Source organism: Durio zibethinus, chromosome 14 (assembly GCF_047325235.1).
Source record: "Durio zibethinus cultivar Kanyao isolate XHJ-2024 chromosome 14, ASM4732523v1, whole genome shotgun sequence".
Lineage (NCBI taxonomy): Eukaryota > Viridiplantae > Streptophyta > Magnoliopsida > Malvales > Malvaceae > Durio > Durio zibethinus.
Window position 1 is genome coordinate 13,378,073 of NC_143175.1, and position 17,779 is coordinate 13,395,851.

At 30.4% G+C, this 17,779-nt stretch overlaps 2 protein-coding genes and 1 long non-coding RNA gene across 3 annotated transcripts; 2 read left to right on the forward strand and 1 right to left on the reverse strand.

Annotated features, from left to right (window-relative positions):
• The first annotated feature begins 3,077 nt into the window (after positions 1 to 3,077).
• LOC111294107 (RING-H2 finger protein ATL66-like) lies at positions 3,078 to 4,040 on the forward strand. Its single transcript, XM_022887283.2, has one exon. The coding sequence runs from the start codon at positions 3,346 to 3,348 to the stop codon at positions 3,829 to 3,831; it is 486 nt and encodes a 161-aa protein (XP_022743018.1). The 5' UTR covers positions 3,078 to 3,345; the 3' UTR covers positions 3,832 to 4,040.
• Positions 4,041 to 6,784: 2,744 nt separating this feature from the next.
• Positions 6,785 to 7,765, forward strand: LOC111294017 (uncharacterized). Its single transcript, XR_002690685.2, has 2 exons — positions 6,785 to 7,409; positions 7,526 to 7,765. It is a non-coding gene; the product is annotated as an uncharacterized LOC111294017 (long non-coding RNA).
• A 706-nt stretch (positions 7,766 to 8,471) lies between these two features.
• On the reverse strand, positions 8,472 to 10,024 carry LOC111294016 (uncharacterized). The gene has a single exon (XM_022887142.2). It carries the CDS (start codon positions 10,022 to 10,024, stop codon positions 9,287 to 9,289), a length of 738 nt encoding a protein of 245 aa, XP_022742877.1. The 3' UTR covers positions 8,472 to 9,286.
• Positions 10,025 to 17,779: the final 7,755 nt, after the last annotated feature.

A 17,779-nucleotide genomic window follows, 5' to 3' on the forward strand; every position in this document is an offset into this window, starting at 1 on the left:
AAGGCGTTTTGAGCCAAACACGCCTTCAAGAATTCATTCTAACTTTTGTGTATGGATTATTGAAGATATTTTTGATAAAAACCACCTGTAATAATCCAAATTAAAAATTTATTGATTGGATTATTGAAGGTGAGTTTGGCCAAAAATACCTTTAAGAATCGGTTCTATATTTTCCTTTGGATTATTAAGGGTATTTCTTTGCCAAAAACGCCTTCAATATTCTCTTCAAAATTTTTAATTAATTGGTGAAGACATTTTTACCTAGAAAACACTTGGAATAATTAATTACAAATAATCTCTGCAAAAACCCAAAAAAGGCTAAAAGGAGGGATCGAACCTACTACCTTATGGTTAACATCCATACAATCCTAAAATTTTGATAGGATATTTATTGAAGGTGTTTTTGACCAAAAACGCCTTCAAAAAGCCTGTGAAATTTTTTTGTGGAATTATTAAAGGAGTTTCTTGTAGAAAACGCATTAAATAATCGCATATATTTTTTTATGAATGGATTATTGAAGGCATTGTCTGTCAAAAACTCCTTCAGTAATTTCCTATCAATTTTTTTAATGAGATTATTCAAGTTGTTTTCTATCAAAAATACTTTTAGTATTCACTCAAATTTTTAAGATAGGATTATTCAAAGCGTTTTAGTCTATAAATGCCATTAATATCAAGTTTTGAATGATATTTATAAGTAACAACGTTGCTATTTGAATATTTAGTGACGTTTTGATAATAAATGTCTTAAGTTTTATAAAATCATGGAAGCTAGTGACGTTTGTAAGTGAAACGTTACTACAAAACTGCTACTAATCTTTCATTTTCTCATAGTGAATAATCCTCTTCAAAATTTTTTATGGATTATTAAAAGTGTTTTTGGCCGAAAATACATTCAATAATCCTTCTCTAAAATTTCTTAAATGGATTATTGAAGGTGTTTTTGACAAAAAACGCCTTCAATAATCTCCTTAACAAAATTTTTTGTTTGGATTATTGAAAAACGTCTTCAATAATTTCTTTAGTAAATTTTTATGAGAGATTATTGAAGGCCTTTTTGACAAAAAATGCTTTTAATAATTCTTTCTAAATTTTGTTCAGGAGATTATTGAAAACGTTTTTGACCAAAAATTCCTTCAATAATCCCTTTCTAAAATTATTTGAATGGATTATTAAAAGCGTTTTAAACAAAAAAACGCTTTTAATAATCTCTTCAACAAAATTTTTTGTTTGAATTATTGAAAAACGCCTTCAATATTCCCTTTAATAAATTTTTATGAGAGATTATTGAAGGTTTTTTTGATAAAAAACATTTTCAATAATTTTTTCTAAATTTTGTTGAAAGAATTATTGAAGGATTTTTTGGTCAAAAATACTTTCAATAATTCCCTCAACAAAATTTTTTTCTTTGGATTATTGAAAGCTTTTTTGGATAAAAATGCCTTCAATAATCATTTTCAAAATTTTTTATATAATTATTACCAAAAACGCCTTCAATAATCTCATTCAATTTTTTGTAAGCCAATAACTTTTTTGTTTTGAGCCTATATCGACGATTATGTTAATAACCGTCGATATATAACATATTTATATTAATCGATAGTTATATACTATCAGAAAAAAGTTTATTTATATAAAAGATTAAATAAATTATTGGTATAAATATGGTATATTTTGACGGTATTAAAAAACCATCCATAAATAATCCATAAAATTTTTTTTTTGTATGGATTATTAAAGGTGTTTTTGGTAAAAAAATACCTTCAATAATCTTATTCAATTTTTTTAAGCTAATAGTTTTTTTGTTTTGAGCCTATACTGATGGTTATGTTAATAACTGTCAGTTTATAATATATTTATACTGACGAATAATCATATACTGTTAGAAAAAGTTCATTTATATTGATAATTAAATAAAATATTGATATAAGTACGGTATATTTTGATAATATTAAAAATTCATTAATAAAAATCTTTTTTATTGATAGAATTTAATTGTCAATATAATTAAGCGTCATTATATAAAAAATATTTTATTATGTAAGAAGATGTTGCCATTTTTCAAGTACATAAGTAATACTCGATTTGGTTAAGATGATAGATAGATATATATATATATATATATATGTATTTATATATATATCATCGCAAAATTATTTGTATTTTAGGGTGATGCATTGATCATCGCCCTTTTTCCTTTTTATTATTTCCTCTGGAAACCTTGTTTTGTAGCACGTGCAGATGTTCTTTCTTTTACTGCTTTTCTGTGTTGGCGATCGTCTGTTTGTTCTTTCTATATTGGCTTGTTTTGTGCTTGTGATTAAATTTCATTCCATCTCCTTTATATGTATATATTAATAATTATAGCATTTTTTTTTCAACATTTATATACATGCTCATTCTACTAAACAATAATCGCATATATGTGTCTCCTTTTTCTCAGCTGATTTTTCTTTTATTATTATTATTATTATTTTGACAGTGATAAAACTGTAGAAGGTTTTTAATTACTTTGAGCTGATATTGACAAACGAAGTTCTTATACTTTTATAGTTTTTGTTGCATACTAAAATAATTAAGCGGTTAAACCATGGACTCCTCTTTGATTATATGTGGAGAAGCCCAATGGATTGGTAATTTCAGCTAAATTAAGCCCAAGTAGTGGACGTACGAACGGCTGATTGAAACCCAATTGCATTAACCTCAACTACATCCCAGTTGTATATATTTTTATTCCCCACCAGGCAGGAATTAGGAACCCATCTCCACCAGAGCCTCCTCATCCAATTGCATTATTGGTCTCTTCTTTGGATGAGCTGTTGTCAGGAAGAAAGTCTAAATTGTTCAAGATTGGAAGAGCTAGTCTCACAAATTAAACCAATATTTCCAATATACCAATTCGACATAATTTATTATCCTTTGGATTTAAATTTGATACTCCCAACTTTCTTTTTATTGGGGATGTCCTTTTATCGACGAAGAAAAGCAATTTTATTTATGCTTTTATATGAATTATGAACACCCCCATTGTTGAACATAGTATGAGCCATATCCTTAGAAAAACTTGGAAGTATAAAATTTTCCTGTCCAATAAATACAAATAAATCTTCAAGAGAGTTGAGTCCCACAAACAAATCAGATCCATGATAAAAAAAAAACAAAAAAAAAAAAATCCAATTATGCATTTATTTTACTTTTATAGCCAACTGTACATATCAACTGTAATTTTTTAAACATAACCACAAAACCTAAAATACTAGTATAAAAACCAACTTTTCGGACAATCCCAACTGTCCATATGAACTTCCACTGTTATAAAATCCTTGAAACCTCCCCTTTCCCCAAATGGCTTCGTCCCAAGAGTCCCAGCCTTTCCACTGGCACTACGCTGAGCTCGAAGACCATGACTTCGAAATCCGAGGCCGAACACTCTTCTTCATCATCGTCCTCTTCGCCATCATCTTTATTTTCACCCTTATCTTCGTTTACGCCCGATGGGCGTGCAGTTTCTATCGAGATACCCCGTCTCCGACCTCCCACTCGCCTCCACCGCCTCCCCGGCAGCCTCGAGGGCTTGACCCTGCTACCATCAATGCGTTGCCGATAACTATGGTCAGGCGCGGGAGGGAGGCCATTGAGAGTGAGTGCTGTATTTGCCTTGGAGTGTTTGAAGAAGGTGAGAAAATTAAGGTTTTGCCATCTTGTGAGCATTCCTTTCATTCCGAGTGTGTTGATAGGTGGCTCAGTGCTGAGTCGAGTTGCCCACTTTGTAGATCTCCTCTCCGAGTTGAATCAGAGCTTCATCAGATTCCTGTCATTGTAACCCAATAACCAAAAAAAAAAAAAAAATTTGTCTAAATAATATTTTTAAATGACGTTAATCTTTGTTGCAAAGCATCTGTTCACACTAATTTATTTTGAGTAGAGTATTTCTTTTTGTATTTTGCTATGGTTTGTCGAGAGTGCGCCGATCGGAATGCCATGTGCATTGGCTCGATGTTATTATTTGTCTTTTAGTAATGGACGAATAAGTTTGGTCAGCTGTTGCCTTTTGAACGTGGGTTGTTATGAGTGGAGAAATCAAATTCATGCCCTTTTGCTTCTCACTTGTTGCACATTCATTCAAATCATCAAAGTATTTAGGTTATTTGGATCAATAATATTGTATTAAATCGTCATTCTATTACCAAAAACATTAATCAACGCTTATAAACACTCGTTAAAGTGATATTTATTTTTAAAAGCTAAAACCTTAAGATATCGCTTTCATTCAAATTTTGATATGTTAATGCATTAAATACATCGTTTATGAATTTTACTCCCAAGAAATTTTAACAAGATCAATTCTACAAGCATTAAAGAAATGTATTTGAATGATGCACTCACTTTCTAAAAAAATTTATGTACTTACGTGTATAATTCTTATTCTAAAGACTTTGGTAAATATATTAAATTTTTATTAATTATAATAGAGTTTTGAAACCTTATATTTTACTTGAAAAGTATAAAATATATCTATTAAATGAGCGTATATATCTTTTTTTTTCTTTTAAATTATTGTGTATGTTTCATAAAATCCTTCTCTAAACCTTGAATGCCCTTCTTCTTCTTCTTATTATTATTATTATGATTTTTATAAAAATGCCCTTTTCTAGACAAAAGGTTGATGCCATTAGACCTATATTAGCAATTCGTTTGTTTATTTAAATTTAACTTAAGATCCAGTTATTCAATACAAAGCATGCAAATGTTAACTGTTAAGGAAGTAATCAGATTGAGGATAGCTAGATATTCTCTGTCAAATTTGATTCTTTTAGAAATGCTTCAACAGACTTTATTTGAAAGGGTATCTAAGCTTAAGCATGAACTAAGATATATGAAGCTGATCGATCAACTGCAATAGAAGAGTAATTACCAATTGTTACCAACCGTTAATTTCCAATCAGGTCCAAACTTCCATCACAAAACAAACATACAAGAAGTAGACGCATTTGCCATTGTTGGGATTGGACATAACACGGCCATTGTAAAACCAATATCATTGTTGGGTAGTTTAAAAATATGGTGAACTATTGGATTGTGATGTTAATTTATAATAAGGTTGTTCTCGTTTCCGCTTTCAAATATATATGTTTCATCATTTTTTTATAAGACAATCAGAGGTATCTCCATATTTTATTTGACGATTTTAAAGACACATTTCTCCATATCCACTTTTATTTAAGATTTTAGTTTCTAAATGTTCTTAGAATGATCAAATACTTGTCGATGAAAAATAGAGTTATTTTTTGAATATTAAATTTAAATCAATTATTTCATGCAATCACTTTTAAAAAGTAATATCTAACAAGTTTGAAGTTTGAATTTTAATACTTGCAACTCTTCTCTTATCCAAGATATGACTTTCATTTTATAAAAAAATAGATTTTTTTTTCTTAGTGTCATTAATTTTCTTTATAAACATGGAGCAAAGTTTTATATTCAAATGATACATTTTAATTTTTACCCTTAATACATAAGTGAAAACATGAGCAAAATCTTAATTTAACTTGGAAAAAAAAACTAATTTATCGTTTTTTTTTTTTCATTGAAGTAGCCTTAATTTTGTTAACAGTTGCACTCTTTTTGCCCTCAAAATTGCAAGCTTGGAGACTAAAGTTATTGGCAGAATGGGTGGATGTCAATGAAATTGGCTGCTGTCGTCTACTAATTAGAAGTAGTAATGCAATTTGCCTCTCTTCAGAATGATGGATTTTCTGGTTGTGGGGCTTGTGGTAGGTGAGTAACAAACTTAGTTGACATATTGATGCAAGATTTTCCATTAAATGCAAATCCCTTTGTGGGTTTTCAAAGCATGAATTTGGAAAGGCGATGGCAGTACTCATTTATTTGTTCATCAAAACCGATCTTTTTTTTTTCCCTCTATTACTTGCCAAAATTTCTCATTAGCCTTTTGCTTGCTGCTTGCTAGAAAATAGAACAATACTAAAATTAGGATGCATGGTGGGATTTGATTTAGCAGTCCCTTAATTCTAAAATTAATATTTTAATCTTTGTTTTACAAGATTTTCCCTTTAATATCACAATTATGAAGTATGATGGCATTTTTTGTATGTGAAAATCTATTAAACTGTTTTTTTGAATGGAAAATAATTTTTTTTAAAGTGTATGAAAATTATGACTACCACCGAAAATCAGAAGCAATATAGTAAAATAAAAAAAGAAGAATATAATATTACTTAACCTTTAAGAAGTCTTTTTTATTTCCTGAAAAAAAATCATTTTTTAATACATGAGATTAGTTATCAAAATTTAAATTTTAATAATTAAAACTAAAAGTCCATACTTTATCAGATTAGGTGACTATTGGCCACGTGAGACTTTTTAATTAAAAAATTAATAATGAGGGTATATATGATGTAACTTGTAAATTGGTATTGCTCACTAATATTTCAATTGAGATATATATCTAATTGGTTTAAGTAATCATTTTAAAAAGATAATATCAAATAGATTTAGGTCATGTTTGGTAAATAAAATTATAATAAGATAGGATAAAATAATATTATAAACAAGATTAAATTAAATAATATCATCATATTTTATATTTAATGTATACAAGAATTAGGGTAAGATAATTTATTTATTTTTCAAAATTATTTTTTTTTAAAATTTATATAATTTAAATTATTAATATAATTTTTAAAAGTATAATTAGACATTTAAGTTTAATCTCATAGATTAAAAATAATCCTTTTCACTTAGAGAGGATTGAATAATTCTATACGAAGAGGGTATTAATCTTCTTTATAATTCTTATTCTTTTCTTTAAATATAAATTAAATATTATATAAGATAATTATCATTATATTCTATCAATAATCATATACATTACACATAACTTTTTAATTTAAATATTAATATTTACAATCTTTCCTTTTATCTTCCTACTACAAACTTCTACAAAACATATCATAAATTAAAAAAAAAAAAAATTGCATTCCCGACCTAGACAAACCTTGGAGACATTCTTGACCATATTATTGAAAAAAAAAATCCTGAAAAATTATATCACGAGCCACTAAGGCCAAACTGGATTTTGGGCTGCCCTGGGAATATCATTGAGACGGGCCAACCAGGCAGAGATTGAGACCTCAAACAGAGAATTTGATTTTGGGCTTCAAATGGATCATATTTGCTTAACCCAATAAAAAATCTCAAAGCCCAATTATCCAGGCCTTACCTGTTGTCTGGAGGCCTTTAGGGTTTTACGATGATATATCTATATAATCACAGAGCCTGATTTTCTTCTCTTCATTCTCGCCGCATCCTCTGTAAAAGAACATCCAACCGGAGATTTTGAACTGCAAAAAGGGACATTTGGAAGCCTCTTCATCATGAGAGCTAAGGTAAAAAGCTGAATAATTGAAGCATTATTTCTTTGTGATCTTTCCAGTGCTTTTTGATTGAAATACTGATGTTTTCTGTTTTGTTTTTTATTTTTTTTATTTTTTGGTAATTTCAGTGGAAGAAGAAGCGAATGAGGAGGTTGAAGAGGAAGAGAAGAAAGATGAGGCAGAGATCTAAGTAGTCTAATTTTCTTTGGAGCTAGCAATTGGATCTCTCTGTCTTTACATTTCTGTTGTTTGATGGGTACTTTTCGTTAAAGGATTAAAGTTGTTCTATTTTTATGTTTTAGTTTGGTATTTTTGTTGAACCATTTCCGTCTACTTGAAAAATGGTATTGAGTTTTTAATTAACATCAGCTTTTGGGTGTTAAATTTTTGATGGGTTTTGCTGAGGGTTGCAATTACTGGGTAAAATATGGTTTATTTTCTCTTGTTATCTGTAAAAAAATGTGTTCGAAATTATACATGGAAGATTATGGTAATAGATTGATTGTAGTTAGCATATAGTGAGTAGTTGACTAGGTTGATGAGATTGCTTATTGCTGTCTTTGTGCCATTACGGAAGTATGAGATATGGGTAGCCAATGCTTATGCTTTTGGATGCTTCAAGCTGTGAATTTTAAGCCATGAAACGGGTAATCAAGGCTTGTGCTTGCAATGAACATGGAGCAGTCGGTGACCAAATGGGAACCGATCCCTTGTGTTTGTTGCATATACCCTCCATGCCAAGAGTTAGTGCTTGTTACCGAGTGGGACACTATTAATGGCTTAAGCACTCTGAATCTATATAGGAAAAGCGTCTTTGTGCGGTATAGACTTGGAAGAGGTCATATTGTGTTGATAGGAAAGCTCACAATCCCTTATATATGCTTGGCTTATCATTTATAGCTTGGTTTTATGAGAATCAATTGATTAAGTACCTATGTTTATACCTTCAGACAGATTAAGAAAGAAAGTAAGCTCCTCTCCAGGGTTTGACTGATAGTTGAGTTAACATCAATCAGCTATGGGATGTAACCAGGATTTTGGTGTTTACCGTTGTGGAAACTGAAGCATTTTTAGTATCATCGCAGTGTAGATGTGTATACCTAAAAGTGAGGGAGAAGATTTGCATGAATTTTATGTTTAGGATGGTCGATGTATTTGTTTAATTGTAACGAATCTTTATGTATTGATCATAATCACTTATTAAGTTTAATAAATAAAATAGAGCTTAATCATAAGTTGTTAAGCGTTTTCGGTGTTTATGTTTTTATATTATAAATAAAACGAACTTGAATTATATTTATAATTTATTTGTTTACTTAACAAATTTAATTAATGAATTTGAGATATTATTGGTTTTGATAATTTGTCGAGCTAATAAATGCATAGAAATCTTTATTAGAAACGTTTTCAGAGTTGTTGTCAAAGTTTCGTTCTTCAGGCCTCTTTTTCAAATCAAATCCTATCGAATTCGGGAATCAGAACAGCTATCGATTCTGTCACTGCGTAGACCCGTAGGAAACAGAGCCACTGAAGTCGCGTACTGTATTTGTACTTTTTGTCTAACAAAGCCACTTTTTTAACATTTCTCTTCGGGTCTTCCATGTTCTAAACTAGTTAATTTCTAAATTCTAATTTGCTTCTTATGAAACCTTAATTCGACTCATCCCATGTTTTGTATTTTCCTAGGGGCTAACAAAAAAAGAAAAAAAAAAGTAAAACAACCAAAAACAAAGATTAGCGACATGTCTTTGATTTCTGCTCCATTGGAAAAATGTCCCGATCAAATCCTAGGTTTCCCAGACTGCATTGCAAAATACAAACTAAAATAAAAAATAATAAAAAAAAGAAATAAAACACAGATAGAGTTTTTAGTAACATAACTCATATTTTCATGGATTTTGATGAGCTCTTAATCTATCAATGTAACTCCTAACCTCCTCTTTAATCATACGTTGCATGATCGTCAACAAGCAAGTTTCCTCCATCACCGCTCTACTTTTCTCCTCCTCGTCACCGCCACCGCCTTCTTCCTCACTTTTCACCACCACCTCCTCTTCTTCTTCTTCTTCTTCCTCCTCATCCTCCACCTTCTCCTCAACCTGTCCCGAGACAAAGCTCTCCCCCGGCGGAGACAGCGTCAACAACGTCTTGGGCCCCACCAACCCTGCATTCTCATGCTCATGCAACACCATTCCTAAGCAGAGCCTCTTATTCTCCGAGTCAGACTCGGACGCGTCCTGACTTGGCCTTTTCACAGCCGAGTTTGACTCGGACGACCCGGATGACAACTCAGTTTCTCGTTTCCGACGTAAAGTCGAGTTCCAATGATTTTTTATAGCGTTATCAGTACGTCCAGGCAATAACCTAGCAATGGTGGCCCATTTATTCCCATGAACAGCATGTTCTTGGATAATAATAGCATCCTCCGCAGGCGTAAAGGGACGATGTTGCACAGCGGGGCTGAGTTGGTTGCACCACCGTAGACGGCAAGACTTGCCGGATCTTCCAGGAATCCCAGAGCTTATCATGGACCAGTTCCTTGGGCCATGCTGTTCCACTAGCTTGATCAGGTTAGCATCTTCTTGTGGGCTCCATGAACCTTTCACCCTATCACCACCGTTGATCATCTTTATCAATGAAAAGAAAGAACGGAAAAAACCCAAAATCAAAATCAAATCGATTTTTTTTTTTTTAAAGTCTTTTGGGAAGAGAAAGAGGGTGGGTGTTTTTGAAGAGAAAATAGGGTTTTAAGTTAAAACGGTTTTTGAAAGGGTTGTTGGTGTGAGCCGTAAAACCGCTCCGTTGAACTAACGACTTTGGGCTTGGTACAAGCGCGTCAGTTTTCTGTTTCTCTATTGATATTTAAATAAATATATATTTTAATGTTTATAAAATAATAAATTCAGTTCAGTTCAGTTTGTTATTTGCATGGGTAGAGTTGGTTGGGGAGTGGAAAGGAGGTTATAACTGCCTCTTTTAAAAAAAAAATAAAAATGTAGCTATGAAACAGTGGAAATGACGTTTCCTTTTTTGTTTTCATTTGATAAAAATAAAATGGATATTTTATGTTCTTTTTCAATTTTTGAATGAAAAGTACGGAGGAAGAGAAGATGTAACGGGTATCAGTTAGAGAAGGAGAGAGTACTGGAAACGGAGGTTACAGGCTTTCTTTTTTTTTTTAAGGGATTTATGAATTTTAACATTCATGGTAAGTTGGTAACTGTGATATTCTTTTTCTTATTCAAAAGTGACAAAATGGTCGGGTAAATTATGGAGGAGAATTAATTACAGCGGATACTGGGTGTTACTCTATCAAATGACAAACACCTTGGAATTTTTTTTTTTTTAAGGCAGTTGTAACTTAAGAAATAAAAGAAAAGGTTATCGATTTTAAAATTTAAAATTATTAAAATTTAGTTTTAAAAATAATTAATTAAATTAATTTTGAATTGGATATCATTTTTTTATATAATATCATTCAAGAGTATTAATAATTTCTTAAATTTTTTTTAAAGTGTGAATTTCTTATTAGTACACATGGTAGTATTTTTTTAAATAATAGATGACAAAATAACAAAATATGATAAGGCTTAATAGTATTATCAGTGTGGGCCTGAAAATTTGTGAAATAATCATTATCGTAAATATCTAATTTTATTCTATTCAATTTTTTTAAATATGATCTGAACGTCTTAATTTAAACCGACTTAAACGTTTAAATTAAATTGGACTCCTCCTGATTGATTTTGGATTAATTGTTTTTTGAGATTATTTTGCATGTCCAAAGCCTAATTCAATTTGATTTGAGACAATTAAAAATTCAGTTTGATAGGGTTTAAAAACCCAATAAAAAGACCAAAATCCAAAATTAATTTAAAAGCCCTTAACCATTTCGATAGATTTTAAATTAAAAAATTAATTAAAAAAAAACTGAGAAAATTAAAGGGTAAATTTTGGTTGCCACTACCAGGAGGTTTTCCCCTTCGCTTTCTCTCCACCCCATAAACCGGCAAGGCACAGTTCCTATCTCCAGCTCTTAATTTTTTTCACCTTCGATTTTAGGTAATTGACTTCTAACACAAATCCACCAAACACTCCACACCCCCAAAAATCAGCAGCTCTGTAATCAACCTGTAACAAGGCTCCAAAATGCAATTACTTGTTGGAAGGCTGAAGTTCTACAAGAACCAAGAGATTGGGCGTGGGAGGCACTCAGGGGGAAGGAAGAATACAAAGTGGGGAGTCTAACAGCAGAAAAAACTTTTTGAGAGCAAAAAATCTCTGTTGACAGCACCCTTCACCACCACACTAGCTCGTACCATCATCACCCAAAACCACCATCACAGCCCCAAAATCCCTGCCAGCCGAACCATTACAACCTAAGCCCATCACCCACCAACGACAATCCACCACCAAAACCCAGGTACCACCCACCGCCAGCCTAGAACGCCTCAACCGAAATCAAACCTTCACCAGCCTCCAATTAGTCCCACTCACTCAGCCACGCCACTGCCATCAACAACAAAAAAAAAAACCAAAAACCACAGTCCTCACCAACAAGTGAGGACTCCAATCAAGCAAAGAGAGCCAGAAAAAGAAAAGGAAACCCAAAGCACAGTCAAAAAAACAAAAACAAAAACAAAAACAGAAAGTTGGAACGGGGTTCCAGATTCGGGCTTGTTCTCAGATTTGGAAGAGTTTGGTTTTAGGAGGGTTCTTTTCAGGTCTAGGCTAGAAAACAAAAAAGGTAGTAGAAACACCACCGTCGGCGGCATGACAGGCGGCAATGTAGGCGTTGGCATTGGCGGCTTAAGTTTTCGGCGATCAGAACGGTAAGAAGGGAAAGGGGAAAATGAGGAACAATATACTGAAAATGCAGAAGGATCGGACAGTGGAAGGAGGAGGTTTTGCGATTTGAAGTTTCGAGCTTTCAGCTTAGATCTAGAACTTTGGAGCTTGATTTTGGAAAATCAGAGCTCGGATTAACGACCAGGAACTCGAGAAAAGCTTGAGTTCGAAATCTGGGGCTGAAAAGAGAGGGGAGGTGGCAGCGTCCGGCGGCCGACTGGCAGCAACAGCGCCGGAATCTGGAAAAATGGGTGGCTGTTCTTGTGTTGGTTGAGGAATTTTCCTTGCTAGAGAGAGAGTGAGATTTCCAGAGGAAGCTGAAAAGAAGAACGAAGAAAAATTGACCTTTTCTTGGCTTATATACCATACATGGAACGGCGTAGTTTTAATAGGATGAAGAGCAAAAATTGTAGTTGAGTTGACCCGACCCGAAATCTCAAGGCTGGTCTGACCCAAAACAATTCCTGGTCCAATTGCCAGCAGGCTTGAGCCATCTTCACTTGGACTTCTCTGGATTCAGGCCCACAAGCTTTGCTTGAGTATATTTCTTTCTCCTTTTGGTTATTTATGTTATTATGTTAATTTTTTTATTCTTGTTAATATTATTTGAGCACTTATGAAAAATAATAATAATAATTGTAGTAATAAATAAAATAAAAATACATTCTTGAAAATTAATTTGTTTGTGGATGCTTGATAAAATAAAATAAGATTTGAATAAAACATAAAGTTTTAAAATTTTATGATTCAAAAATGATTTTCAAAAAACGGTTTTGGAATAAAAAAAGAATAATATTTAAAATATGATTTTGAAAACTTTATTTAAATATTGGAAGGAATTCAAAATAATTATTTTTGCAAAAGAATATTATTCTAGTTTTTCAAAAATATTTATGAAAACTCCTCAAATAAAAAAAAACATAATTTTTTTTAAAATTTCATCTAGATATTAGAAAATTAAAAAAAAAAATCCAAAACCAAAGATTATCATTTTTATAACTAAGTATTTTTTTGAAAGGAAAATAAAAAGTTGATAAATAATAAAATTAAAAAGGTTTGCAATGTGAGAAATAAAATTAATTATTTGTATTTTTATTTTTATTTGCATTATCTTGCGAATAAAACACTACAAGAAAATAAATTTTTAGTGACAATGAAAATGGTCACTAAAAGCTTACAATTTAGTCAGTAAAACTTATAGTGACAATTTTTTCAAGTCTTCACTTGCCATAACAAGTAGCTCCATCACTAATTTTACTAGTGACTCCTTTCATAAAATCGTCACAACTATTCAGCTTTTTAGTGACAACTCTTTCAACTCAAAAAATATAATAATAGTGGCAAAATTTTATGGAAACTACTATTATTCTTATTAGTATCAAACATCTGTCACAAAAATAAGGTATCATATATATTAAATATTATTTGTGACAAAAATGTCATAATTAAAAATTTTAATTATTAAATCAAATATTCAAATTACAAATTTAGAATTACTCTATTTGTGACCATTAAGGTTATTATGTCACAAAAACACCAACTTTCACTGACAAGTTACTGTCACTAAAAGAATCTTTCAAAATAATAATAATAATAATTTCTATATTTAATATTATATGCCATATAAATAATTAAAAAAAGGTGCAAGATTAATTTCCAAAATATTCCATGTATATTCAATAGGATATAAGAATAATATACAAAATAAAATTTGAAATATCCTTTACATTCCATTAATATTATATTCATGAAAAAAATCTATACTGTACAAATTTCAAATTTATTTACATGAAAATAAATGAATAAAAAAAAACACCAAGCTAAACATCCACAATTCCAAAGAAAAGGTAATTTACGTTTGATTCTCTGCAAAATAAGCAAACATAAGTAATAAAAATAAGTCAATAAATACTATTCGAAAATGAAAATAGTATAGCAATCAAGAATGTAAAAATTGCAATAAATTTCATAAACCAGCTACTGGCTACTGCAAGACCAGATCTATTGTCCAATATCCTTTGCAACATCAATATCAACACAATTCATCTACTTTACTACTAAATTTATTGCAAAAGTTGAAATTACTTTTCGACTCTAAAGATTTAATGAGCTTTGCAACGTTTAGAACGTCATAAGCCTAAGAAAAAGGAATAGTACTATAAGTTGATAACTTTTAACCAAAACTCAATCCCAAGTACTCAATTTCAATTTTATTTTTAATTGATTACTTCAAACAAATACAGTAGGCTAGTCAAATAACCGTTATAAATACATACATACATATATATATATATATATAAATTAGAAGCAATGGGTTTAAGCTCTACCTCAAAAATAAGTTAAATCTTGCTACAAATAATCTGACAAAATAAATAAATAAAAGTATAAATAAATAAATAAATAAAAATTAAAAAATACCTACAATATTCTGCCCAAATCTTTTTGAGTTTTTCTTGACCAAAAAAAAATACCAAATTGAAGTTTTGATTTTTTTTTTAGTGGGTTTTGGTTTTGGGTTGGGAAATGAATGTTTTAGTTTTAGGTGGGGGATGGGAAGGTCATCGAAGTTGTGAAGGGGAAGGAGAGATGCAAGGTTGGAACTGGAATAAGACGTTGGCTTTTGGGGAGGGGTGGAGGATTATGAGGATGGAGGGATAGCAGCTAGAAGGAGAAATGAAATAAGCTTAGAGTGAGAGAGAAAAATAAATAAAAATGAAGCGGGGCCTTTCCCAAATTTCAATTTTAAATTAAGCGGCATTTAAACCGCACCTTCACTTTTTAGGTGCTAGTATATAGTTTTTTTTTTCTTTTAATTATTTAACAAGTATATATGTTAATTTTTAATTAATTTTAATTTTATTATTAATAAAAATAATATTTTAAAATACTAACAGCAACAAAACTATAAATTTTTTGTCTATAATCTATAATTACACTTATAATATATATCGTAATGGCTTTGCATCCACCCGACGAATTTGAAAATAAAATAAAAAATAACGAAGTCGCTATTAATTTTTTTTGATTAGGTGTGATTGGTTACCTATTAAAACATGTTCTTTTAATGAAATCTTAAAAGAGTCCTGCTGGTGATTATTTGTTGGGGTCATCTCGAATACACAACTTTCAGCTACCTGTCTTAGGCTGTCAGGTACAGCACATCTTGCCATGACCTGTGGGACTGAGCAGCCAATCTACTCCTGAATTTTTTTCTTACAAAAAAAATCTTAAAATTAATTAAAATTTATTAAAAAGATAATTTTATGATTTACGAAACAATCTGGATTCTGAAGTCGGTTACGTGTGAGAAATGATTAGCACCCCTATAGTGCCCGTTTAAAAACGATACGATTTAACTAAGTATTATCCTTTGATTTTGATAAAAAAACAGTATTATTTTTTATGTTTGAAAAATAATTTTTTTGATTTTTTCATTTATTGAAAATAATTTTTTTTATTGTTTCATATTTGTTATTCAAATTTTATTCGAGAAAAATAAATTAGAATATTTTTATTGAAATAATTCTTAAAATATTTCAGTACGTTGGTAACATTAAAAGAACTCTTTTTTACATAAAGATTTCTTAGGTATCGCTTCTCGGAATACTTTAGAATCTCATTCTCGAAGGCTCAAATTTATTTTTCGTAAAAAAACTATGTCATGCATGCAATGCAGAATATTATCATGTTGATGCACACATTTATTATCTTTTTTAGATATTTTATTAATTGTTTTATTTGATTTTTTATTTTTAATTTAAACTTTGGAAGAAAAAAAGAATTTTTATTATATTGAAGTTTTTCTATAAATATTTTAATACACTAGTAATATTTAAAAAAAAATCTTCTCACTTAGAAATTTCGTAAAGCATCACTACTCAGAATATTTTTAGAATCTCATCATTGGATAAAATTTTATTTGTCCTTATTTATATTATTATTATTTTTAATTATTTTTTAATAAATTAGTTAATTTTTACTTTTTTATTTTTATAAAAAGAAAAATTTTATTGTATTAAAAATTTTTTATAAATACTCTAATACACTGGTAGTATTTAAAAAAATCTTCTCACTTAAAGATTTCGTAGGTATCACTACTCTGAGTACCTTTGAATATCATCATTAGATAAAAATTTTCTTTTCTTACATTTTTATTTAATTTATTATTATTAAAAGGTTTATTATTATTATTATATTATTATTATTAGTTTATTTTAAAATTATCAAAATTATAAGAATTTTAACAAAATAAAATTTATTCTAAAAGATTTAAACATTATAAAAATAATATATAAAAAATAAAAAAATTCAAAAAGAAAATTTTACCTTAACCGGACCGGTCAATGCAAGTTTGATCGATTTGGTGGCTCGAACCGGTTTGGTTGGTTCGACGGTTCAACGCCGGCCTAGTTCGGTTCAGCTGGATTGAACAGAGGTTGAGGGAAAAATGGGTTACGGATCGGGTGTGTGGACCTCGAGTCGGGTCACGGGTTAACATGCTAATACTCATGAGCTAAAACGACGTCGTTTTGGTCTTTATTGAAATGATGTTGTTTTGGCTATTAGCAACTTATATAAAAGCCCAAAATTTTTTTTCAGTCATTTCTCCCGCTTTCCTAAAAAAAAAAACACTCTTCCCTCTCCTTCTTCAGACAAAAACCTAAAGGGGTCGGCTGGTGATCGTTATCGCCGTCGCCACCGTCGCTACTGGTCGCCAGTGATCGAAAAATCTAAAACATACCAAAATATTCCTCTCAACTTCCTGAGTCCATATCTGAGCTTGATTTTACGAAAATAGGCTCCAAACGATGCAGATCTAGCCTGAAAGGTTTGACTAAAAATTTTTTTTGTTTATTTTTTTTGATGCTGTGGTCCTCATTTCCAAAGGCTGAGTTTTTTTTTTTACTGGATTTGTATTTGTTTCAAAAAAAGTTTTTCACAGAGCTTCTGGTTTTTTTTCAATCGTTTTCTTTTTTTTTTTGTGCAGGCAATGAGCTCTATTTATAAAGCTTTCTGGGATTCAAATCCCAGTTTTTCAATCGGCTTGGATTTTTGGGTGGCTGAAATTCATGCTACCAGGTTAGGTAGGATGTTAGGTGACTATTGGTGGTGGCAGTGGCTAGGATTTTGGACTTTCAGAGAGGATGCATTTAATGCACTCGTATTTTTTGTCAAACTAATCAGAATAAAAAAGAAAAAGAAGAAGGAAAAAGAAAGAAAGAAAAAAATATAATAATAATAATAATAATATAAATAATATAAAATGGTGTTTACAATTGCCCCTATTTGCTTATTTTTAAGAATAAAAAATAAGGTAAAAACAAACAAACAATCATTTTGTTCGGAAAGAAGAAACATTAAGCACAAAATCATTTTTTTTAAAAAGGTCCTATAAATAAAGGTTCAATAACATTTTTAAAAATTTAAAAAGCTTCTCTGAGTAAAGGCTCAATGACTTTTGAAAATTTAAAGAGGCTCCTCTAAGTATAGGTTTAACGACTTTTGAAAATTTAAAGAGACTCCTCTAAACAGAG